The 24,282-nt window shown below is 37.3% G+C and overlaps 2 protein-coding genes and 1 pseudogene across 2 annotated transcripts; all 3 read left to right on the plus strand.

Moving 5' to 3' along the window:
- The first annotated feature begins 5,773 nt into the window (after nucleotides 1–5,773).
- On the plus strand, nucleotides 5,774–11,006 carry LOC103974784 (receptor-like protein EIX2). Its single transcript, XM_065143417.1, has 2 exons — nucleotides 5,774–9,459; nucleotides 10,307–11,006. Exon 1 carries the CDS (start codon nucleotides 5,802–5,804, stop codon nucleotides 9,450–9,452), a length of 3,651 nt encoding a protein of 1,216 aa, XP_064999489.1. The 5' UTR covers nucleotides 5,774–5,801; the 3' UTR covers nucleotides 9,453–9,459; nucleotides 10,307–11,006.
- A 703-nt stretch (nucleotides 11,007–11,709) lies between these two features.
- Nucleotides 11,710–12,995, plus strand: LOC103974808 (myb-related protein Hv33-like; annotated as a pseudogene).
- Nucleotides 12,996–20,493: 7,498 nt separating this feature from the next.
- Nucleotides 20,494–23,824, plus strand: LOC135632580 (receptor-like protein EIX2). The gene is made up of 3 exons (XM_065141189.1): nucleotides 20,494–21,867; nucleotides 21,978–22,140; nucleotides 23,586–23,824. The coding sequence occupies exons 1-3, from the start codon at nucleotides 20,494–20,496 to the stop codon at nucleotides 23,822–23,824; spliced, it is 1,776 nt and encodes a 591-aa protein (XP_064997261.1).
- Nucleotides 23,825–24,282: the final 458 nt, after the last annotated feature.

Consider the following 24,282-nt stretch of genomic DNA (forward strand, 5'->3'; position numbering starts at 1 on the left):
AATAAACTGAACTGTCGCTAAGTGCTAAGACTGTCTGTGTGCAGTTGAAAGCTGAAGTCCAAATTAATGACAAAGAATCAATTGAACTGTGGCTAAGTGCTAAGACTGTCTGTGTATATATATTCCATGTATTTGTGTGTTCTAGTGTTTTGAGTCACCTATGATCATTTGGTGTTGCGTTGCCTTGAAGACACTGCCGCTTGTTTGTTGAACTCGAAAAAGGAATGCAAATTCATTCAAGTATCAAACTGCACATACAAGAAGGACAAAGGCATTACTTGTCTATTAAAATGCTTCATAATTAGTTATCCGTCTCTAAGCTATTATAGACTCCTCGTATATATTAAAAAATAATAATATTGATTTTATTGGCTAATCGTTCTATATCACTATGAAGATTTCGTAAGTCTCAAGACATCCTTACGCGATTCTTTATAAAATTGATCCATTCAAGTGAGTCCGTACAAAACAATTATGTTTCTCATCTTCCAAGGTTGGCCCTTTCTAAGGCCTTCAAAATAGTTTCTTCCATCAGTTTGTTTGTGTTCTTGCACTTACATCTGACTACATATAATAATCTTTTATCATGATGGATGTTTCTTTTTCTTCGTCCGCTACAAATTTGGTGTAAATTGAGACTTTGTTTGAGTCACCATTGAATTTTCACAACAATGTAATAAAATGTTAATTGCAAGAACAGAGTGTTACTAGTCTTACTATTTCTTTAGATCATTTATAAAAGAAGAATGCTATATTCAAAGAATGGTCTGTCACACTCTGTTTACTGGTGACATGTTGAAGTCTAAATATGGTCAATTAGTGTCCTTCCAAATCATCTCGAATTGAGGACATCAAAAATTGAATGCCATAACCTAAGACTTAATTGGATAGCAAATAACTATAAATTACTTGTCATGGTTACCAAGTTCTAATATGACTCAAATTATAAAATTACTCATTACAAAATAACTATCTACTAAACGGAGATAGCTACATATTTTAACTATAAAAGACTCGATCCTTGAAGACTCATTAGTTGATAAGTTCTATCTTAAGAGTTGAAGGGCTTTTGTCGAATATATCCTCGGCTTAGTTTTATAATTCGTATTGGTTGATAAGTTCTAAGGGTATTACTCCTTAAGTTGCATACAATCTAACGTATATATTTAAGACGTATTCTCGAGTATATCTCGAGAATTGATAGAGATCATTTAATTGAGTTATTTTATCATAATACTAAACTTGTGACATAGGTTATCCAAAAAGAGGATAGCTCTATAAGATTGATAAACATAACATAAAATCAAAATTGATGTCGACACTTAGGAAGTGGCATTCACTCGAAGAAAAAAATATATCCACACTATATTACTAATGAACAAATTGGAACTCCATTTATGATAATCAAACAAATGTGACTCCTATTGGTCCATAAAATTCAAACATTAATAAATCATTCAACTATTACCTGAGTTGATTTTTTCTTTCACGATTAAACTCTTCATTTCTAAATCTTCAATATTCATCATACGCCCAAGTCTCATATATTAATCAGTCAATTCTCATTCACGTTGACCAACATGCATGCATCAGAGTCTCCAAGAGACATATGTGTCTCATTCAAATTGACTTGCACCGAGCAAAATGTAAGACTTTCTTGGCCACATGATAGAAGCTTGGATGAGTGTTCAGACCTTACACACTTGTACACAACTTCTTTCCGACCTCACGCCACATAGAAGGTGGAAATCAAAGGTGTGGAGATCTTTCGTGGCAATTCACCTCTTCCATCCCATATCCAATCATTCAATATCCATGCTTTTCAACACCGAAAATCTTCTTGACGTGTTCGTCAAGGAACATCAACATTTACTTTTTTTTTTTCTTTTATATGAAAGAATTTTTAGATAATTTACTTAGAAAATAAGTCATAATTAACTTTTTACCAAGAGCATTCTTTTTTCAGAGTTTATTGGGTGCATCCTTAAGACAATAAAAGGAAAAGTATACTCTGTATTTTAAAGATCGTTACGTAGTTTTATAGGATTTGAGCATAAACCTATCCAAATTTGATTTTAAAAATATCTAAAATCATCTAAAAATAGAAAAATTAATGAAAATACTACTTAATGTTATATTTGTAAAGATTGAGGTGAGTGGACTAAATTTTATAGCCTTATACTCATAAATAAATTATGTTACACTCGATTGCAAAATCAACCTAAAACTGTATCAGATTTGACTTCACAATCTACAAAAGTCACTTTAAAATAGAAACATATAATAAAATCAGTGTATATATCATATTTGTTTACTCTATTAAAATATCGAGGTAAGTTTGACGAGTCTCAAGTGTTGCACTCGCAAATGAACTGGTCAATGATGGAAATTAGGGCCGCCTTATATGAATCATCCTCCAACCCTCACATCACAATTAAGTGCCCTTGACTTTGATTAAGTGCATCTTAGCCACATGATCGATTCCACACGCGGTGTGCGCACAAGTCATGAGGATTTCCGGTTGTTTCACAGTTAAAGCTCTTCACTTCTAAATCTCCAACATTCATAAACACCCAACTCTCACATATTGCTAATGAGATAGTAAATATAGTTGCATTTGTTGAGATTGTTTTGTTTCCGATTATTTTTCTTAGAAAATAAGAAAAAAAGAAAGAAATTCAAGTATCTTAGTATGCTCAATTAGATAAAGATACACATAGTATGATTACAAAATATAATTGTGACCATTATATTATTGTGGACATATATGCTCTTGATATTTGGTAGTCCATCACTCATTCAAGTGTAAGTCACTTTTTTTTCTCTCTTTTTTTTAAGATGAGATTATATAATTTTGGACTCTTTTTATAATTTATTCTTATTTTTTTAGGAATTCTTTTTATAAGAAAAATAATTATTTTTTAAAAAATTAAAATTTGTGTTCAACCAAGCAAACTTGTCCAAAATTTTTTTATGAGTATAAACTTCTTATGCCAACGGCGAGGGAAGCGAAGGAGAGAAGAAGCGAGGTGAAGTGAGGAAGGAGCCCAAATCCAACCAAGTTCTTCTCCGGTGTGAAGTCCGTTCACCGATCTCCGTCGCCGGCTGGTCACCGTGCTCATTGCAGCAGCACCTGCGGAGGAGGAAGAAGAGGAAGTTGACTGGTCAACCCTAGTCAACTTTGATTGACAGGGGTAAATTTGTAATTTTGTTTTAGGGGGCAATTTTTTTGATTTTTTTCAAAGGAAGTCGTGATGGTGTTATTAAACCCTCCTACGATTTATTTTTTTATTTTAATTTTTCTTTTTCTTGTGGACATAACAACGACGTTTATGTTATAATATGAGCTATGTTAAATCGCTTATTTTTAGTTTGTCCTCTGTCATTCGATTTTTTATCCATTCGATTTATATCTCATGGCTATATAACCTATTAATCAAAGATTATTAGGTTGTTAAGCGAGTATGGGATATGAGATCAAAAAATTAGATCAAAACGTTAAGTACTCTGGTAATGATGAAAGCTAAATCCCCAACAATCATTGAACATCGGAGTCTCACGTACTAACCAATCATGTCTCATATCTTATTTTTTTAACCATGGAATACAATGGAATACATCAATCTCTAAGAGACAAATATATGCCTTATTCATAGTGACTTACGTCCAAGTAGAATGCAAAACTTTCTCAGCCACATATAGAAGCTTGGATTAGTGTTCGGATCTTATATACTCATAGATAACTTCTTTCCAACCTCACACCATATAGAAGAGAAGGTCGAATTAACTTTCGTTGCTAATTCACATCTTCCAACCATTCATGGTGTCATGAGAAATATCCATAACTTTTTTTTTCAACACCGAAAATCTTCTTGACGTGCACATCGGGAACATCAACAATTACATTTTTTTTTCTTTTATATGAAAATATATTTAGATAATTTACTCAAAAAATCAATCATAATTAGTTTTTTTACCTAAGAGCATTCTTTTTTTTTTTTTAGTTCACTTGGGAACATCCTTTTAGACATAAAGAGAAAAAGTGTGCTCTTTATTTTAAAGATTGTTATGTGGTTTTATAGGGTTTGAGTATGAACCTATCCAAATTTGATTTAAAAATATCTAGAATCTTATTAAAAATAGAAAAACAAATGAAAATAATTTTACATATGTAATGATACATAATCAACATATAATATTGACATTAATGCTTGATGGTTCAGACGATACTTTATGTTTGGGTAATAGATAATGTTTTAGTAAAACTTTATGTTAAGATAATAGATAATGTTATAGTAAATGGAGATAGTTGTTACATGTTTTACCTATGAAAGGCTTTAGGTATCAACATTGAAGACTCATTGCTACGATCATTAATACTCCTCAAGTTACATACCACATTCTAACTCAATAGTTAAGAGGGCTTTTGTTGGATATGCCTAGACACTTAGTTTCATGACTCATTGACTGAAAAACTTTCAGAAAATTCTTCCATCTCGATACTAATTTTGTGACAAAGGTGATCTCGAAGCAAATTTGTTCTATAACGTTGATAGATGAATCAAAATTGACATCAACACTTGAAAAGTGGCACGTTAAAGTAATTGAGCAACTGTGACTCCTCTTGACCGTCGACAAAATCTCCGACGCTAATCTTTATCATGACTTGATTGTTGTTTCGCAGTTAAGCTCTTGGCATCTAAATCTCCAATATTCTATCAAATACCTAACTCTCACGTGTTAATCAATAACTCTCATTGACATCAGAGTTTCCAAGAGACAGATGTATCTCATTCACATTAATTTGCACCAGAGCAACATGATAAGATGCAAGACTTTGACTTGCGTCAATAAATCGATGAGTATGGATGATTTCCCTCCGACCTCACACCTCATGGAAGATAAATGATGGAAATCAAGGCATCGTAACCTATCATTGGAAGAGTCATCACTTCCAATATTCTACTCTGTCCATATCAAACCATTTATCACGCTATCAGAAATATCCATACTTTCCAACGCAAAAAGTCTCCTTGACTTGCATGTGGAGGAGCATAAACAATTTATATCCTTTTTTGTTTTATATAAAAATATTTTTTTAAATAATTTATTCAAAAAAGTCGATTATAGCATTTATCGAAGAGCATTCTTTTTTTCGAATTTACTCGAGAGCATCTTAAGACAGAAAAAGAACAAGTATGCTATTTATTTTAGGGATTTGTACATAGTTTTACGGTGTGAATCTATCCAAGTTCGATTTAAAAAAACAAAATATCTAAAATCATCTAAAAATAGAAAACCCAATGAAATTACTATTAAATGTTGTATTTATCTTCTATATTAAAATTGAGTTGAATAAGCTTTTAAGTCATTATACTCATACATGTACCATGTTATATTCGATGGCAGAATCAACATAGGAAATATATCACTTAAGAAACCCTTAGAATCACCTTAAAAATAGAAAAGAAGAATGAAATCAACATGTATATCATATTTGCCTGCTCTATCGAAAGATAGATGTAAGTTTGTGTTATACTTTGTAACGCTAGTAAATCAACGCTCGATGGAACCCTCACATCATAATTAAGTTTCCTTTGATTTCTAAGTGCGTATTAGCCACACTAAAGTACGAGTATGCATGACCTTGACTGCGTATTAGCCACTGCATCAATTCTACAGATAATGTGCGTACAAGTCACGGGGATTTCCGGTGGTGATGTGCCTATATATACATGCCCACAGATGTCTCCTCTCCAACCTCACACCTTCACTCTTCTCTTCTCTCGAGCGCTCAATCGATGGCTGCGGCTGGTAGCGGTAGTTTCCAGTTCGGACGTATTGCCTCGAAGCGTCTCATGATGCTCGTGGCCTTACTTCTCGTCTCCTGCTGTCTCGGCCATGGATTCGGCGATGAGGATCATGTCGAGGTGGAGGGAATCAGCAGCAGTTGCATGGAGAGCGAGAGGAGAGCTCTCCTCGCCATCAAATCCGATATGTACGACCCCGGCGACAGGTTTTCTTCTTGGACCGGCAAAGACTGCTGTGGGTGGAGAGGTGTGGCCTGCGACAACACCACCGGCCATGTCACCAAGCTCGACCTCAGCTACCACGACACATACACATACACATACACATACACATGCGATATGTGGGATGTGTTTTACGATGTGGAAACAATAGGCGCCAGCAAGGTAAATTCATCTTTGCAAGAACTGAAGTACTTGAAGTATTTGGATTTGAGCATGAATAACTTCTCCCACGCCCCTGTGCCTCGTGTGATTGCTTCACTAGTCCACTTGGAATATCTCAATCTATCTTATGCCATGTTCTATGGACTAGTTCCTCCTCAGTTGGGGAACCTCTCCAACCTACGCTATCTCGACCTTCAGGGAAGGTATTATGATAGGTATCATGATGATTTTCTACACGTTGACAATCTCGATTGGCTCTCCCGTATTCCTTCTCTAAAATATCTTGACATGAGCAATCTCGACCTCAGCAAGGCGACCAATTGGTTTTACGTAATTAATTCTATTCCCACACTCGAAGTGCTGCATTTGAGCTATGCAGAACTGCCATCTGTTCCATCTCCTTTGCTCCCTTTCAATCTAACAGCCATCGCTACGTTGGATCTGTCTGGGAATTCCAACGTCACGTCTGCCATGCTAAGATGGCTTTCTAACGCCACCAGCCTCGAGAACCTTGTTCTTTCTGGCTGTCGGAGTCTCACTATCGAGTCGGTACAAGTTGCTCTAGGAGCTCTCCTTAATCTGAAGGAATTAGATTTAACAGGCAACTCCCTTAAAGGAGAAATTCTTGAAATTCTGAACAATGTCAGTAGCAGGGGCCTGAAGCACTTGGATTTGAGATGGAATCAATTATCTGGAGATATTCCTCCAGGGAGCCTTAGAGACCTGGAGTACCTGGACTTATCAACGAATTTAATTGTCGACGTGCATATCTTAGCTTCTCTGGGGAATCTCACAAACTTGCGACATTTAGATTTGAAATGCAATGCAATCAGCGGAGAAATTCCACCAATCGTGGAAGATGCTGTCCGATTGGAGTACCTAGATTTGTCCTTTAATGGCATCATTGGAAAAATACCACAGGCTATCGGCAACCTCAGTAACCTATTGGAATTACATTTATCAGGCAACAAAATTGTGGGATGGATACCATCGAGCATCGGCAACCTCACCAACTTGGTACACTTAGATTTATCATACAACGATATTGTCGGTTGGATACCACCGAGCATCGGCAACCTCAGTAACCTATTGGAATTACATTTATCAGGCAACAAAATTGTGGGATGGATATCACCGAGCATCGGCAACCTCACCAACTTGGTATACTTAGATTTATCAATGAATAATATTAGCGGATACATTCCAGAGACTTTGGGTACTCTCATCCATATGGAGGAATTATATTTGTTTAACAATCGTATTTCTGGACAAATACCAGAAACCATTTGGGATCTTCAAAATCTACGGATATTATTTTTAAGCAATAACCATATGTCTGGGCAGATACCAAAGAAGATCGGTAAACTCCACTACTTGCAAAACTTGGACATGTCATATAACAACTTATCAGGTCAAATACCAACGACGATCGGCAAACTCCACTACTTACTATACTTGGGCATGTCATATAACAACTTATCAGGTCAGATACCAACGACATTGGGTGATCTATGCAATTTGACCTGGTTAGATTTGTCTTTTAATAACATTGGTGGAGATCTTACAAATCTATTCTATGGTTTGTCTACTTGTTCACAAGGAGCATCTATATCATTCTTAGCCCTGAAGGGTAACAATTTAACCGGGATTATTCCTTCGAGCATGGGCCAATTATCTCAGTTACAACAGGTAGACCTCTCCTCAAACTCGCTGGCAGGCAACATCACCGAAGCACACTTTTTAAATCTTACAAGGTTATCAGAATTGATAATCGCTTCCAACTCCTTGAATGTGATGCTACCAAATGATTGGCGACCCCCTTTTAGTGCCAAGATTATCGATCTAAGCTTTTGTCATCTCAGAGGAAAATTTCCTGAATGGTTTCAGACTCAACAACAATTGCAACGGCTTTTTCTATCTGGAGTTGGAGTCTCAGGCAGCCTCCCTATTTGGTTTTCAAATTTCTCAGAAGGTTTAGAAATTATTAACTTGAGCTCCAACTATTTGACTGGTCAATTACCTTCTGCTTCTCAATTCATATTGAATCTCTCCAACAACTTATTTGTCGGACCTATTCCATTGAGCTTGAAAAAAGCTACGAGACTCATTTTGTTATCTTTGTCTCATAATCATATCAATGGTGATTTTCCTTCCTTCTTTTGTAACCTGAATTTTCTTAGAGTTCTCGATCTATCTAACAATCACTTAATTGGAGAAGTCCCCGATTGTCATAATTCATTTCCAATCTCTCTACAATCTTTGCATTTAAATAATAACAACCTATCCGGAACAATTCCTTCCTTTTTGAAACATTGTAACCAATTAGTTACCCTTGATCTTGGTGAAAATAAATTGCATGGAGAAATACCAACATGGATGGGAAGAAACCTCTCGTCATTGAAGGTTCTTCTTCTGAGGTCAAACTTATTATATGGTGTTATCCCTGAGAACATAGTGGATCTCACTTCTCTTCAGGTATTGGATCTTTCTACCAACAATCTAACCGGTAGTCTACCATCATCTCTAGGAAATTTCAACGCCATGGTTGAGATACAAAATGATACTAGGTCAATGATTCATGTCATCACCTATTATTATACCGAGAGCATCTTAATAACCATAAAAGGATTAAATGTTACTTACACAACCATTCTCTCACTGATGACATGCATAGACTTGTCAAATAATCATCTCTCTGGTGAAATCCCAAAAGAATTGACAAAACTTCTTGGATTGCGCTTCCTAAACTTATCCAAGAATCATTTGACGGGAAGGATTCCAGAAAAGATGGGTGACATGACACTATTGGAATCGCTTGACTTATCAGTGAACAGTCTAACAGGGGAGATACCTTCGAGCTTTTCTTCTATGCATTTCCTGGCTCGTTTGAATCTGTCTTACAACAACTTATCAGGAAAAATACCCACTAGTGGTCAACTGTCGACCTTTGAATCATGGACATATGTGGGTAACAAAGACCTCTGCGGTAAGCCACTGCCAGATTGCCCTGTTTATCAAACTCCACCTGACGCCAGAGTTAAACATGAATATGATGAGAAGCTGGACAAATTATTGGAGTACACCAGTATTGTGGTCGGATTTGTGGTTGGCTTTTGGCTGTTTATTGGCACTCTCATCATGAAGCAGGCCATCAGATTCGCTTTCTTCCGATGGATCGACAAGGCCTGCGACTGGATCTATGTTCAGTTTGCAGTAAAGCTTGCGAAGCTCAAATCCAAATGGCAAACGATGACATGAGCTGTGGGTAAGTGCTCAAGTGTGTCATGTTATCCTTTGTAGTTAGTCGCATCGAAATCTTGCGTTAGCATGTAATGATGTTATCATATTATGCTGTTATGATTAAGCTGAAATAAGCATCATAGATTCTCTGTATACATTACATGTATTATTTCTAGTATCATAACATCTCCATCTATCATCATTTTCCTGGCCTTCGTTTATCGATCGTTACATATCTGACAACTAAAAGATTAATTGCAAGAGTGTATGCCATACATACTCTGTTTGCTAAGGAAATAGTTAATCTACCTATATTTAATCAATGTTTGAGAGTGGAGATTGTGTTCTTCTGTTTGTTCTTACAATATATTATTATGCTGAAATTAGATAAAGATAATGACAATCATAGTGTAGAGAGACATTTAGACAATAAAATTATAATCATTAATGAGGACATGCTCTTAGTGTTCAGCTGAAATCATTGTCTTATTCGAGTGAAGAATCTTTCTTTTCTGAGATGAGATTGTATATTTTGATCCTCCTCAAAATTCATATAGTATGAGACTCACTCTTCATTTTCTACCAGAGTACATATGTTTTTTTCTGCTAAAATAAAATCCATATCCGTCAATTTTTTTTAAAGTGAATTATTATTAATAAATAAGTTTTATAAATTCTACCAGACTCACTTTGGGTGCAAAAGCTTGAGAACTTTTGATTATATAATTATCTTAAGAGAGGTATTCTATGTTTCTTGATTGTGTTTTTTTCGTTAATCAACATTTTATGTTATGTGCATTTGTTTCAGTATTCATAATCTCGGAGTATATATATATATTTTGTTTCTTTTTCCTGGAAATCATATTTTGCAGGACTCGCAGAACTTTGATTTAGGTATTACCAGAATGCTTTATATAAGTTCCCGATTTGCTGCTATTTTGGGGTTTCTATAATAAAAAGCAGATTGCCACCAGTTCAGTTGATGCAGGAGTCAAACTAGAAGAAGATGATGATGGAGATATGCTTGAAACAATAATATTAGATGTTGCTAGCGTTGTCGTGGGATTCATAGTTGTTTCTGGGGTTTCTATCGGCGTAGTGATCATGAAACAAGGCTTAAGGATTACTCTCTTCCAACAAATCGACAACATCTATGGCTGGATGCAGATATGTGCAGCCGAAAGCTGAAGCCCAAAATAATGACGAAGAATCAATTGAACTGTGGCAAAGTGCTAAGATTGTCTATGTAGACTTCATGTATTTGTGTTATAGTGTTTTGATTCATGAATGACCATTTGGTGTTGTCCAGAAATAAGGTTATTGTTTAAAGATAACATCTGAGACACGGCATCAGGATACCTCTGTTCCAGTTGATCGACAGGACTTGTGATTGGATCAATGTGCAGGTGGCAGTAAAGCTGAAGGAACCAAAGTGCAAATGGCGAAGAATGACTTGAAGAATCACTAAGCATCTCAAGCTCATGTCATCCTCTTCATGTTATGCTGTATTTATGTTTCATGTAATTGTTGTAGTCTCTTTAGAATCTTAAATGTATTGGCAACTTGCTGCTGGTTTTTAGTGCAGTGAAACTTAATTTACTGCATCACCTATTGCTTCTTTTCCAGAAACAAACCAATGGTCCACAGGAGGGCAAATGAGTTGTCATAACATATGCAACATGTTACTATGAATTGAGAATTGCTCCAGTGGAAGCATCATAACTACATCCTTCATATACATGAAATTGATTTCAATGAGTGTTTCAGGGGATTCCAGCTGAGAACATAGTGTGATTGTGTTCAATATATCTCAATGAGCAGATATCAGATTGGCCATGAAGACTTGCTCATGCCCTCATAATGAATTTAACCATTCAAAGTATTTTTCAATGGCCTTGGAAGTTGCTGTTCTGTTGTCAGATCTCTTTAATCTCTTCAACTTTTTTAACTATTCAAATCATGCCTTAGTTTGATGAACCAAATGGATTAAATCAGAAGAATGATTCTGGATGCTTATGTAGGTAGGAGACCACATACAAGCCAGAATCTGTGACCAAGCTTTCTCTTTATACCATTCATACAACTTTTGGACTTAACATATTGGAGTTTTATACAGTTAAAGCATTTGAAGCTCTAAAAGCACCAACAGAAACAGCACAGGCAGCAGCTTTCACTTTTACATCATTGATGGATTCTTATCTTTCCGTACTAAAACATGTTGTCGGCTGAAGCCATGATCGGCTGGTTCATGCGCATCATGTTCCATGGATTGATGAAGTTATCATTGATAATGGGGCCACTACTGATGCTATATTTTGCTTTCAAGCAGTGGAGGATGTCATTGAGAGACTGCAGCCTGTTGCTGAGCTCCACCATCTGCGTCCTCAGGACAGAGTTCTCAGCTTGCACTGCGAAAAACCGCTGCGTGGTGAGGGTGAAGGATGTTGGATGTTGGAGCTCTGTGCCAAAACTAGCAGGTATTTGTTCGACTCTTCCTTGTTGCCAGACTCTTTCTTCACCATCCTCGTCTTTGCTCTCACAGGACTGCAGCGCTGTGGGAAGAGTTGTAGACTTCGGTGGATCAATTACCTGAGGCCAGACCTTAAAAGAGGCAGCTTCTCTCAGCAAGAAGAGGACGTGATCGTAGGTCTACATGGAATTCTGGGCAACAGGTAGCAGCTAAGCATGAAGAGTTTCAGTGAGCAACTCAAAGCACCAACCTTTCTCGTGTTCTGTGGCTGCAGGTGGTCCAAAATTGCATCACAGTTACCGGGAAGAACAGACAACGAGATCAAGAACTTCTGGAACTCATGCCTCAAGAAGAAACTGCGACTGAGGGGAATCGACCCAACCACCCATAGGCCACTGAACGAGGTGAAAACACAAGAAGAGGCGATCAGAATGTATTACTCGAATTCTGGTGCTAACTTTGAGCAGTTGCCGGAGAAATCTTCCCGCTGATCGAAATCCAGACATGTTTGGATTCAATAGAGAGCAACGCGAACTTCTACTACCAATTCCACCAGCCTTTTGAGCCGCTAAGCCAGAATGAACGCTTAGTCAAGCCAGAGTTCTGTGATTATGGCGGTGTCATGAATGTTCCAGAGAACTTTGGCTACGGGGAGAGCTCCAGCAACAGCGGCGACTGGAACTGCAACGTAGCACCTGAGATAAAGCATGTGTTTGGTAGTGAAGCATTGAATTGGGTATCTGTGAGCAAGGCGGAAACACTTGTGGAGCCTCATGAACACAAGCATAGTTCTTGGCGAGAGAGTCAACATGTAACGAGCTCAGAAGATTTCAGCACAGAACCAGTGGGTTCACTGCCTCGTGATCTCTCAGACATCTGCTTCAATGTCCCTCGAGAAGCATCGGCAGGCGAATTCAATGTGGAATTCATCTAGAGTTTCTTCGATGCACGTTACCTCTCTCTGTTCATTCCATTTGAATTCACCATAGCTTGTCCTTCTGGTCTGTGTTTGGTCACAATTTTCTCCTCCTTTTTGGTTTTTCTTTGTTAAAAAGGCTAATATAATAAAGAAAGTTCTTCTTCTTCCTCTATGTTCAGTCCGCAGTTAAGCTTGCGAAGCTCAAATCCAAATGGCAAACGATGACAATAACTATCAAGTGTTTCACCTCTTATATTACAACTTGAGGTCAAGTGGTCCTTTGCGTTGGCATGCAATGTTGTTATCATAATAAACTTCAATAAGCACTACAGATGGTCTATATACATCACATGTAATTGTTGCTGCGACATCTCCATATACATCATCATTTCGGTGTCACATTGCTTTCAGGACAATTTAGGTCATTTACACATATCTGACAACTAAAAGATTAATTACAAGAACACAATTCTACGCCTTCCTTTTCTTAGTCCCATTTTTCTCCAAACTCAGTAAAGAATTGTATTTATTGAGATTATATGCAAGAAAATCTTGTTTTATAGAATGTCTGTCATACAATGTTTGTTTGCTAATGAGATAGTAAATATAATTGCATTTGTTGAGATTGTTGTTTTTTTTCCAGTTATTTTTCTTAGAAAATAAGAAAAAAAGAAAGAAATCCAAGTAGCTTAGTATGCTCAATTAGATAAAGATACACATAGTGTGATTACAAAATATAATTGTGACCATTATTGTGGACATATATGCTCTTGATATTTGGTAGTCCATCACTCGTTCAAGTGTAAGTCACTTTTTTTCTCTCATTTTTTTTAGATGAGATTATATAATTTTGGACTCTTTCTATAATTTATTCTTATTTTCTTAGGAATTCATTTTATAAGAAAAATAATTTTTTTAAAAAAAATTAAAATTTGTGTTCAACCAAGCAAACTTGTCCAAAATTTTTTTGAGTATAAACTTCTTATGCCAATCATTCGGGTGCTAAACATTGAGTCGGATTTGGCTCGAACCCAATCAACCCAACCGGGGATGTTGACCGAAGTCAACTTCTCACCGGCCCCTCCTGCGTTCCTCGCCGCAGCCGTTCCCCGCGCCTGCGTTCACACAATGCACCGCCGTATGCGGGGGCGTTTCGCGCTCGCGGTCCTCACCGCGGCCGCAGCCCGCGGTCTTCATCGACGCCTCCCCGTGGGCCCGCACCGCCTGCCGCCGCCACAGTCGCCGAAGTCGTCCGCCGCAACCGCCCACGTGCGGTCGCACCTCTCCTCTCACAGGCGGCGAGCCCTCCACCTTCCCTTGCTCCTATAAATGGAGCTTTGGGGAACAACAGCTAGGGAAGCGAAGGAGAGAAGAAGCGAGGTGAAGTGAGGAAGGAGCCCAAATCCGACCAAGTTCTTCTCCGGCGTGAAGTCCGGTCACCGATCACCATCGCCGGCCGGTCACCGTGCTCATTGCAGCACCTGCGGAGGAGGAAGAAGAGGAAGTTGACTGGTCAACTTTGATTGACAGGAGTAATTTTGTAATTTTGTTTTAGGGGGCAAATTTTGGCTTTTTTTCGAAGGAAGTCGTGATGGTGTTATTAAACCCTCCTATGGTTTATTTTTTATTTTATTTTATTTTATTTTTCTTGTGGATGTAACAACGATGTTTATACCATAATCTAAGCTATGTTAAATCGTTTGTCTTTAATTTATCCTCTATCATCTAATTTTTTTTATCGATTTCATCTATATCTCATGGCTATATAACCAACTAATCCTTCCTTCCAACATATGCTATCAAAGTCTTCTTACCAAAGACTATTGGGTTGCTCGGCCTTAACGACGAGCATGAGATATGAGATCGAAAAATTAGATCGAAACGTTAAGTACTTTGGTAACGATGAAAGCTATTTTAATAAATTAAACTTGTGACAAAGGTAATCTAGAAGGAGGTTAGCTCTATAACAATGATAGATATAATTTACAATCAAAATTGATGTGGACACTTAGGAAATGACGTGTGAAAGTCCTAACTACTTTTGTTGTGGTAGGAAAATGTGTATCCACACTACATTGTTAATGAATAAATTGAAATTTTATTTATAATAATTGAGCAAATACGACTTCGATTGATGTCAACAAAATCTCCCATGTTAACGAATCATTCAACTATTACATCTTTATCCTGAGTTAAATTTTTCTTTCATGATTAAACTTTTCACATCTAAATCCCCAATAAATCATGAAACACCTGAGTCTTATATACTAATTAATCATGTCTCATGTCTTATGTTTTATTTCTTAACCATGGAATACATCAGAGTCTCCAAGAAACAAATATGTGCCTTATTCACAGTGACTTATGCCCAAGCATAATGCAAGACTTTCTCGACCACATGATAGAAGTTTGGATGAGTATATTAGACCTTATACACTCATCGGTTACTTCTTTCCGACCTCACACCATATGGAAAGAGAAGGTCTAAATAACCTTTCATGCTAATTCATCTCTTCCAACCATTCATCGCGTAATTAGAAATATTCATACTTTCTATCTAATTTTGATTTAAAAATATCTAAAATCATATAAAAATAGAAAAATAAATGAAAATAATTTTACGTGTCTAATGATGCATAATCAACGTATAATATTGACATTAATGCTTGATGGTTCGGATGATACTTTAGTATGATTACAAAATATAATTGTGACCATTATTGTGGACATATATGCTCTTGATATTTGGTAGTCCATGACTCATTCAAGTGTAAGTCACTTTTTTTCTCTCATTTTTTTTAGATGAGATTATATAATTTTGAACTCTTTCTATAATTTATTCTTATTTTTTAGGAATTCTTTTTATAAGAAAACAATTATTTTTTAAAAATTAAAATTTGTGTTCAACCAAGCAAACTTGTCCAAATTTTTTTTATGAGTATAAACTTCTTATGCCAATCATTCGGGTGCTAAACATTGAGTCGGATTTGGCTCGAACCGAATCAACCCAACCGGGGATGTTGACCGAAGTCAACTTCTCACCGACCCCTCCTGCGTTCCTCGCCGCAGCCGTTCCCCGCGCCTGCGTTCACACAATGCACCGCCGCACCCGGGGGCGTTTCGCGCTTGCAGTCCTCACCGCGGCCGTAGCCCGCGGTCTTCATCGCCGCCTCCCCGTGGGCCCGCACCGCCTGCAGCACCCACAGTCGCCGAAGTCGTGCGCCTCAGCTGCAGTCGTCCGCCGCAACCGCCCACGTGCGGTCGCACCTCTCCGCTCACAGGCGGCGAGCCCTCCACCTTCCCTTGCTCCTATAAATGGAGCTTTGGGGAACAACAGCGAGGGAAGCGAAGGAGAGAAGAAGCGAGGTGAACGTTGAGGAAGAAACCCAAATCCGACCAAGTTCTTCTCCGGCGTAAAGTCCTGTCACCGATCGATCTCCGTCGCCGGCCGGTCATCGTGCTCATTGCAGCACCTGCGGAGTAGGATGAAGAGGAAGTTGACTGGTCAACCATGGTCAACTTTGATTGACAGCGGACAATTTTGTTTTATTTGGCAAATTTTGGATTTTTTTTCTAAGTATGATGGTGTTGTTAATGAATAAATTTTTTCTACGATTTAATTTTTTATTTTGATTTTTCTTCTTCTTGTGTACGTAATAACAATGTTTATGTGATAATTTGAGTCATGTTAAATCATTTATTTTTATTTTTCATCGTTTATCATATGATATTTTCACCGACTCGATCTATATCTTATGGCTATGTAACCTACTAATCTTTCCTACATACGGTATCAAAGCATTCTTATCAAAGATTATCAGGTTGCTGGGCCTTAATGACTAGCATGAGATATAAGATCGAAAAATTGGATCGAAATTTTAAGTACTCTCTAATAAATATAAATATTATTTTAATAAACTAAACTCGTGACAAAGGTAATCCAGAAGGAGGTTAGCTCTATAACATTGATAAATATAATATACAATCAAAATCGATGTCGACACTTATGAAGTGATGTGTGAAAGTCCCAACCACTTTAGTCGTTGTAGGAAAATATGGATCTATACTATATTATTAATGAATAAATTGAAACTCCATTTATAATAATTGATCGAATGTGCCTCCGCTTGACTGGTCAACAAAATCTCCGACTTTAATGAATCATTTAACTATTACATCTTTATCATTAGTTAAACTTTTCTTTCACGGTTAAACTCTTTATATCCAAATCTCTGACATTCATGAAACACCTAAGTCTCACATACTAATCAATCATGTCTCATGTCTTAACCATGAAATGCATTAGAGTCTCCCAGAGATAGATATGTATCTTATTCACGTTGACGTGCACTCGACCAAAATAAGACTTTCTCTGTCATATCATAGAAGCTTGGATGAGTGTTTACACCTCATACACTCATAAGCAACTTCTTTCCAATCTCACACCATATGAAAAAGAAGGTCGAAATGACCTTTCATGCTAATTCACCTCTTCCTACCATTCATCGCGTCATGAGAAATATCTATACTTTTCTTTCAACACCGAAAATCTTCTTGACGTGCACGTCCGGAAACATCAACATTTTTATATATTTTTTTCTTTTATATGAAAATATTTTTAAATAATTTACTTAGAAAATCGATCATAATTAGTTTTTTACCTGAGAGCATTCTTTTTTTTTTTTTTAGTTTACTTGGGAGCATCCTTAAGACAAAAAGAGAAAAAGTGTGCTCTTTGTTTTAAAGATTGTTACGTAATTTTATAGGGTTTGAGTGTGAACCCGTCCAAATTTGATTTAAAAATATCGAAAATCATCTAAAAATAGAAAAGCAAATGAATATAATTTTGACATAATAACGTCGAAGCTTAGTTGGTGGGCATTAGTCCATTGGCTCTTTGAATGTGTGAGTAGAGCTTGGGTTCATTATGTTCTCTTCTTTGTAAGCACTTCGCTTCTTTATAAACAGCTATTTGAGTGATTTAAGAAAAATAAACAAGTGAAAAATCGAATGCCATGTTGGCATGAATCCGACACCAAGTTAGATGTCTAATTAATCTTACGTATGTAATGATGCATAATCAACATATAATATTGACATTAATGCTTGACGAACGATACTTTTACGTTTGGGTAATAGCTAATGTTCTGATAAAACGATTTACTAAAAATTAATTATCTACTTAAATGGAGATAGTTGTTACATGTTTACCTATGAAAGGCTCTAGGTATGAACATTGAAGACTCATTGGTACGATCATTAATACTCTTCAAGTTACATACCATTCTAAATTAAGAGTTAAGAGGGCCTTTGTTGGATATGCCTGGACACTTTGTTTCATGATTTATTAACCGAAAAACTTTCGGAAAATCCTTTCATCTTGATACTAATTTTGTGACAATGGTGATTTCGAAGCAAATTTATTCTATAACTTTGATAGACGAATCAAAAATGACATCAACACTTGAAAAGTGGCACGTTAAAGTCCCAACCACTCATTTCGTGGTGGATAAAAGTGTATCCGCAGTACGCTGCAAGTTAATAATAAATACATTGAAACTCCATCTACATTAATCGAGCAATTGTGACTCCTCTTGACCGGTCGACAAAATCATCTTTGTCTCATTCACATTAATTTTTGCCCGAACAACACGATAAGATGCAAGACTTTGACTTGCGTCTCAGCCATGGATGACTTCCCTCTAACCTCACCACATAGAAGATGAAAGATGGAAATCAAGGACTTGGAAAAGTCCTCTCTTCCAATATTTCACTCCATCCATATCAAACCATTCATCGAGTCATCAGAAATATCTATACTTTCCAACGCTGAAAGTCTCCTTGACTTGCACGTCGGGGAACATAAACAATTTACATTCTATTTTTGTTTTGTATAAAAATATTTTTGGATAATTTATTCAGAAAATATGATCATAATTAGTGTTTATCGAAGAGCATTCTTTTTTTCCGAATTTACTCAAGAGCATCTTAAGACAGAAAAAGAACATGTATGCTTTTTATTTTTAAGATTTTTACATGCCTTTACGGTGTGAATCTATCAAAGTTTGATTTAAAAAATCAAAATCTATAAAATAATCTAAAAATAGAAAACCCAATGAAATTACTATTTAATGTTGCATTTATATTCTATATTAAAATCGAGTTGAATAAGCTTTATGTCATTATACTTATACATATACCATGTTATATTCGATGACAGAATCAACAGAGAATCACCTTAAAAATAGAAAAGAACAATGAAATCAACATGTATATTATATTTGCTTGCTCTATTGAAAGATGGAAGTAAGTTTGTGTTACACTTGTCACACTAGTAAATGAACGCTCAATGGAACCCTCACATCAGAATTAAGTTTCCTTTGACTTCTAACTGCGTATTAGCCACACTAAAGTTCGAGTATGCTTGACCTTGACTGCGTATTAGCCACTGCATCAATTCTACAGATAATGTGTTAGACTTCATAAGTTAAAGAGAAACTTAACTTCATTGTCCACTTTGGATACCCTAGGCTAAGACTACTTCGACAAAACATTTGTTCAGCGATCTTTGTCGTCGGTCCGTCACTTAATCTCATTGCAACAGTTGTAAATAGGGAAAGTTGATTGGTCAACTTTTGTTATTGTTCTAACTCTCAATGGAAAGTTGTTAACAGTTAAATTGTTCACATCTAAATCTCTAATACCCAAAGCTCTCATATTAATCAATCAACTCTCAATGGTATCAGATATATGTCTCATTCACATAGGTTTGCATCCGAGGAACACGATAAAAATGCAAGACTTCGACTTGCATTTCAGCCACATGATAGAAGCTTCGATGAATATGGATGACTTCTCTCCGACCTCACATCACGATAAGATGGAAATTAAGATGTCCTGACTTATCCTTGGAAGATTCGCCTCTTCCATCCCATTTCATTCATACCAAATCATTCATCACGTCATCAAAAATCCATGCTTTCCAAACCGATAGTTTCCTTGACTTGTAGATCGGGAACGTAAACATTTATATCCTTTTTTTTTGTTAATGAATGCTCAATGGAACCCTCACATCAGAATTAAGTTTTCTCGACTGAATTAAGTTTTCTTAACTTTTAACTACGTAGTAGCCTCACGTGATTCTCGTGGTGTTGTCGAGTAAGCTTCTGATTTAGCTTTCATGCATATCATTTCATCGAATCCTTTTATCGTGATACTAATCTTAGGACAAAGGTTATCTCGAAAGAAATTAGCCGTGTAATATATATAAACGTGACAGCCAGTCAAAATCGATGTAGACATTTAGGAAATTAAGGCCCTCTCCAACTTACATGAATCGTCCGACTCTCACTCACATTAGACTTAAGTGCTTCTCAGCTTCTATCATGTTGTTGCTTCGTGAGTGGAAGTTAGGTCCCTCTCCAACTTCTATGGATCATCCATCCTCACATCAGAATTAGGTGGGCACCCGAGACTTTGACTTGCGTCTTAGCGACACTAAAGTCAAAGTGTGATTGACCTTGACTGCGTGCTAGCCACGGGATCAAATCTACAGGGAATGTGCGCAGATGTCATGGGGATTTCCGGTGGTGATGTGCCTATACATACCCACAGAGACATCCTCTCCAACCTCACACCTTCACATTTCTTCTCTCTTGAGCGCTCAATCAATGACTGCGGCTGGTAGCGGCAGTTTCCAGGACGGACGTATTGCCTCGAAGCGTCTCATGATGCTCGTGGCCCTGCTTCTCGTCTCCTGCTGTCTCGGCCATGGCTTCGGCGATGAGGATTATGTCGAGGCGGAGGGAATCGGCAGCAATTGCATGGAAAGCGAGAGGAGAGCTCTCCTCGCCATCAAATCTGATATGTACGACCCCGACAACTGGTTTTCTTCTTGGACCGGCAAAGACTGCTGTGGGTGGAGAGGTGTGGCCTGCGACCACACCACCGGCCATGTCACCAAGCTCGACCTCCGCTACCCCTACACATACGAATTGTGGGATATGTTTAACGATGGGGAAACAATAGGCGTGAGCAAGGTAAATCCATCTTTGCAAGAACTGAAGCAATTGAAGTATTTGGATTTGAGCATGAGTAACTTCTCCCACGCCCCTGTGCCCAAAATGATCGCTTCACTAGTCCACTTGGAATATCTCAACCTATCTTATGCCATGTTCGATGGACCAATTCCTCCTCAGTTCGAGAACCTCTCAAACCTACACTATCTCGACCTTCAGGGATGGTATTATGATGATTTACATGTTGATGATCTCGATTGGCTCTCCCGTATTCCTTCTTTAAAATATCTTGACATGAGTTTGGTCGACCTCTCTAGAGCAACCAATTGGTTCCACATAGTAAATTCAATCTCCACACTTGAAGTGCTGCATTTGAGCAGCACAGGACTGCCATATGCTCCATCTCCTTTACCCCCTTTCAATCTAACAGCCATTGCTGCGTTGGATCTATCTGGGAATTCCAACATCACGTCTGCCATGCTAAGATGGCTTTCTAACGCCACCAGCCTCGAGAACCTCCTTCTTTCTGGCTGTGGGAGTCTCACTATCGAGTCGGTACAAGTTGCTCTAGGAGCTCTCCTTAATCTGAAGAAATTGGATTTATCAGACAACTCCCTTGAAGGAGAAATTCGTGAAATTCTGAACAATGTCAGTAGCAGCAGTGGCCTGAAGCACTTGGATTTGAGATCGAATCAATTATCTGGAGATATTCCTCCAGGGAGCCTTAGAGACCTGGAGTACCTAGACTTATCATGGAATTTAATTGTCGACGTGCATATCTTAGCTTGTCTGGGGAATCTCACAAACTTGCGACATTTAGACTTGTGGGGCAATTCAATCAGTGGAGAAATTCCACCAACCGTAGGAAAATTTGTCCGATTGGAGTACCTAGATTTGTCCTATACTGGCATCATTGGAAAAATACGAGAGAGCATCGGCAACCTCAGTAACCTATTGGAATTACATTTATCAGGCAACAAAATTGTGGGATGGATACCACCGAGCATCGGCAACCTCACCAACTTGGTACACTTAGATTTATCAAGGAATAATATTAGCGATACATTCCAGAGACTTTGGGTACTCTCATCCATATGGAGGAATTATCTTTAAGCAATAACCTTATTTCTGGGCAGATACCAAATACGATCGGTAAACTCCATCGCTTGCAATACTTGGACATGTCATATAACAACTTATCAGGTCAGATACCAACGACATTGGGTGATTTATGCAATTTGACCATGTTAGATTTGTCTCGCAATAACATTGGTGGAGAGCTTATAAATTCATTCAACGGTTTGTCTACTTGTTCACGAGGTGCATCTTTATCATCCTTAGTCCTAAAGGGTAACAATTTGAGCGGGACTATTCCTTCAAGTATGGGCCAATTATCTCGGTTATTAGGATTGATAATCGCTTCCAACTACCTGAATGTGATGCACACTTTTTAAATCTTACGAGCTTATTAGGATTGATAATCGCTTCCAACTACTTGAATGTGATGCTACCAAATGATTGGCTCCCTCCTTTTAGTGCCAAGACTATAGATTTGAGCTTTTGTCATATAGGAGCAAAATTTCCTAATTGGATTCAGACTCAACACCAATTGTAAAATCTTTATCTATCCGGAGTTAGAGTCTCAGGCAACCTCCCTATTTGGTTTTCAAATTTCTCAAAAGGTTTTGAAATTCTTAACTTGAGCTCCAACTATTTGACTGGTCAATTACCTTCTGCTCCCCAATTCATATTGGATCTTTCCAATAACTCATTTGTCGGACCTATTCCATTGAGTTTCAAAGAAGCTACAGACCTCATTTTATTATCTTTATCTCATAATCATATCAACGGTGGTTTCCCTTCCTTCTTTTGTAATATGTACTCACTTGGAATTCTCGACCTATCTAATAATTACTTAATTGGAAAAATCCCGAATTGTCATAACTCATTTCCAACCTTTCTATGATCTTTGCATTTAAATAATAACAATCTATCCGGAATGATTCCTTTATTTTTGAAATACTGCGACCAATTAATTATCCTTGATTTAGGTGAAAATAAATTATTTGGTAAAATTCCGAAATGGATAGGAAGAAACCTCTCGTCATTGAAGGTTCTTCGTCTGAGGTCAAACTTATTATATGGTGTTATCCCTGAGAACATAGTGAATCTCACTTCTCTTCATGTTTTGGATCTTTCTTCCAACAATTTATTTGGTAGCCTACCATCTCTAGGAAATTTCACTGCCATGATTGTGGTACAAAATAATACGTCGTCATTGCCTCAAGATAAATATTTTTATACCGAGAGCATCTTAGTCACAAAAAACATATTTTCTCATATCGAGAGCATCTTAATCACAATAAAGCGAATAAAGGTTAATTACACAACCAATCTCGGGTTGGTGACATGCATAGACTTGTCAAATAATCATCTCTCTGGTGAAATCCCAAAAGAACTGACAAAGCTTCTCGGATTGCGCTTCCTGAACTTATCCAACAATCATTTGACGGGGAGGATTCCAGAAAAGATGGGTGACATGAAACTGCTTGAATCACTTGACTTATCGGTGAACAGTCTCACAGAGGAGATACCTTCGAGCTTTTCTTCTATGAATTTTCTGGCTAGTTTGAATCTGTCTTACAACAACTTATCAGGAAAAATACCAACGAGTGGTCAATTGTCGACCTTTGACTCATGAACATATGTGGGTAACAAAGACCTTTGCGGTACGCCATTGCCAGCTTGCCCTGTTTATCAAACTCCACCCGATGCCAGAGTTAAAGATGATGAGAAGCTCGACAAATTATTGGAGTACACCAGTATTGTGGTTGGCTTTTGGCTGTTTATTGGCACGCTCATCATGAAGCAGGCCATCAGATTCGCTTTCTTCCGATGGATCGACAAGGCCAACGACTGGATCTATGTCCAGTTTGCAGTAAATCTTGCGAAGCTCAAATCCAAATGGCAAATAACGACATGAGCTGTGGGTAAGTGCTCAAGTGTGTCATGTTGTCCTTCGTAGTTAGTCGCATCGAAATCTTGTGTTAGCATGTAATGATGTTATCATATTATGCTGTCATGATTAAGCTGAAATAAGCATCATAGATGGTCTATAATCGTTATATGTAGTAGTTCTAGTATCATAACATCTCCATCAATAATCATTTGGCTATCGCCTGGCCTTCTCTTGTCGATTGATACATATCTGACAACTAAAAGATTAATTGCAACAGTGTATGTCATACTTGGTCCCTTTTTTTTACCAAAATCAATTATATTTCTTGAGATTATATACAAATTTCATTGTTTCATAGAGATTGTTTTCTCCTGTTATTGTTCTTACAATAATAATAAAAAATCATCCATGTTATTATGCTCTAATGATACAATTAAACAATAAAATTGTAACCATTGTTGTGGACATGCTCTTGGTATTTG

This window comes from Musa acuminata, chromosome BXJ3-3 (genome assembly GCF_036884655.1).
Source record: "Musa acuminata AAA Group cultivar baxijiao chromosome BXJ3-3, Cavendish_Baxijiao_AAA, whole genome shotgun sequence".
NCBI lineage: Eukaryota > Viridiplantae > Streptophyta > Magnoliopsida > Zingiberales > Musaceae > Musa > Musa acuminata.

Coding starts and splice junctions, on each gene's coding strand:
- LOC103974784 (XM_065143417.1), top strand. CDS start 5,802: ATGGCTGCGGCTGGTAGCGGTAGTTTCCAGTTCGGACGTATTGCCTCG.
- LOC135632580 (XM_065141189.1), top strand. CDS start 20,494: ATGACTGCGGCTGGTAGCGGCAGTTTCCAGGACGGACGTATTGCCTCG. Junction 21,868..21,977: donor TCGGCAACCTCACCAACTTG/GTACACTTAGAT, acceptor ATTTCTGGGCAG/ATACCAAATACGATCGGTAA. Junction 22,141..23,585: donor GCTTATAAATTCATTCAACG/GTTTGTCTACTT, acceptor CGCCATTGCCAG/CTTGCCCTGTTTATCAAACT.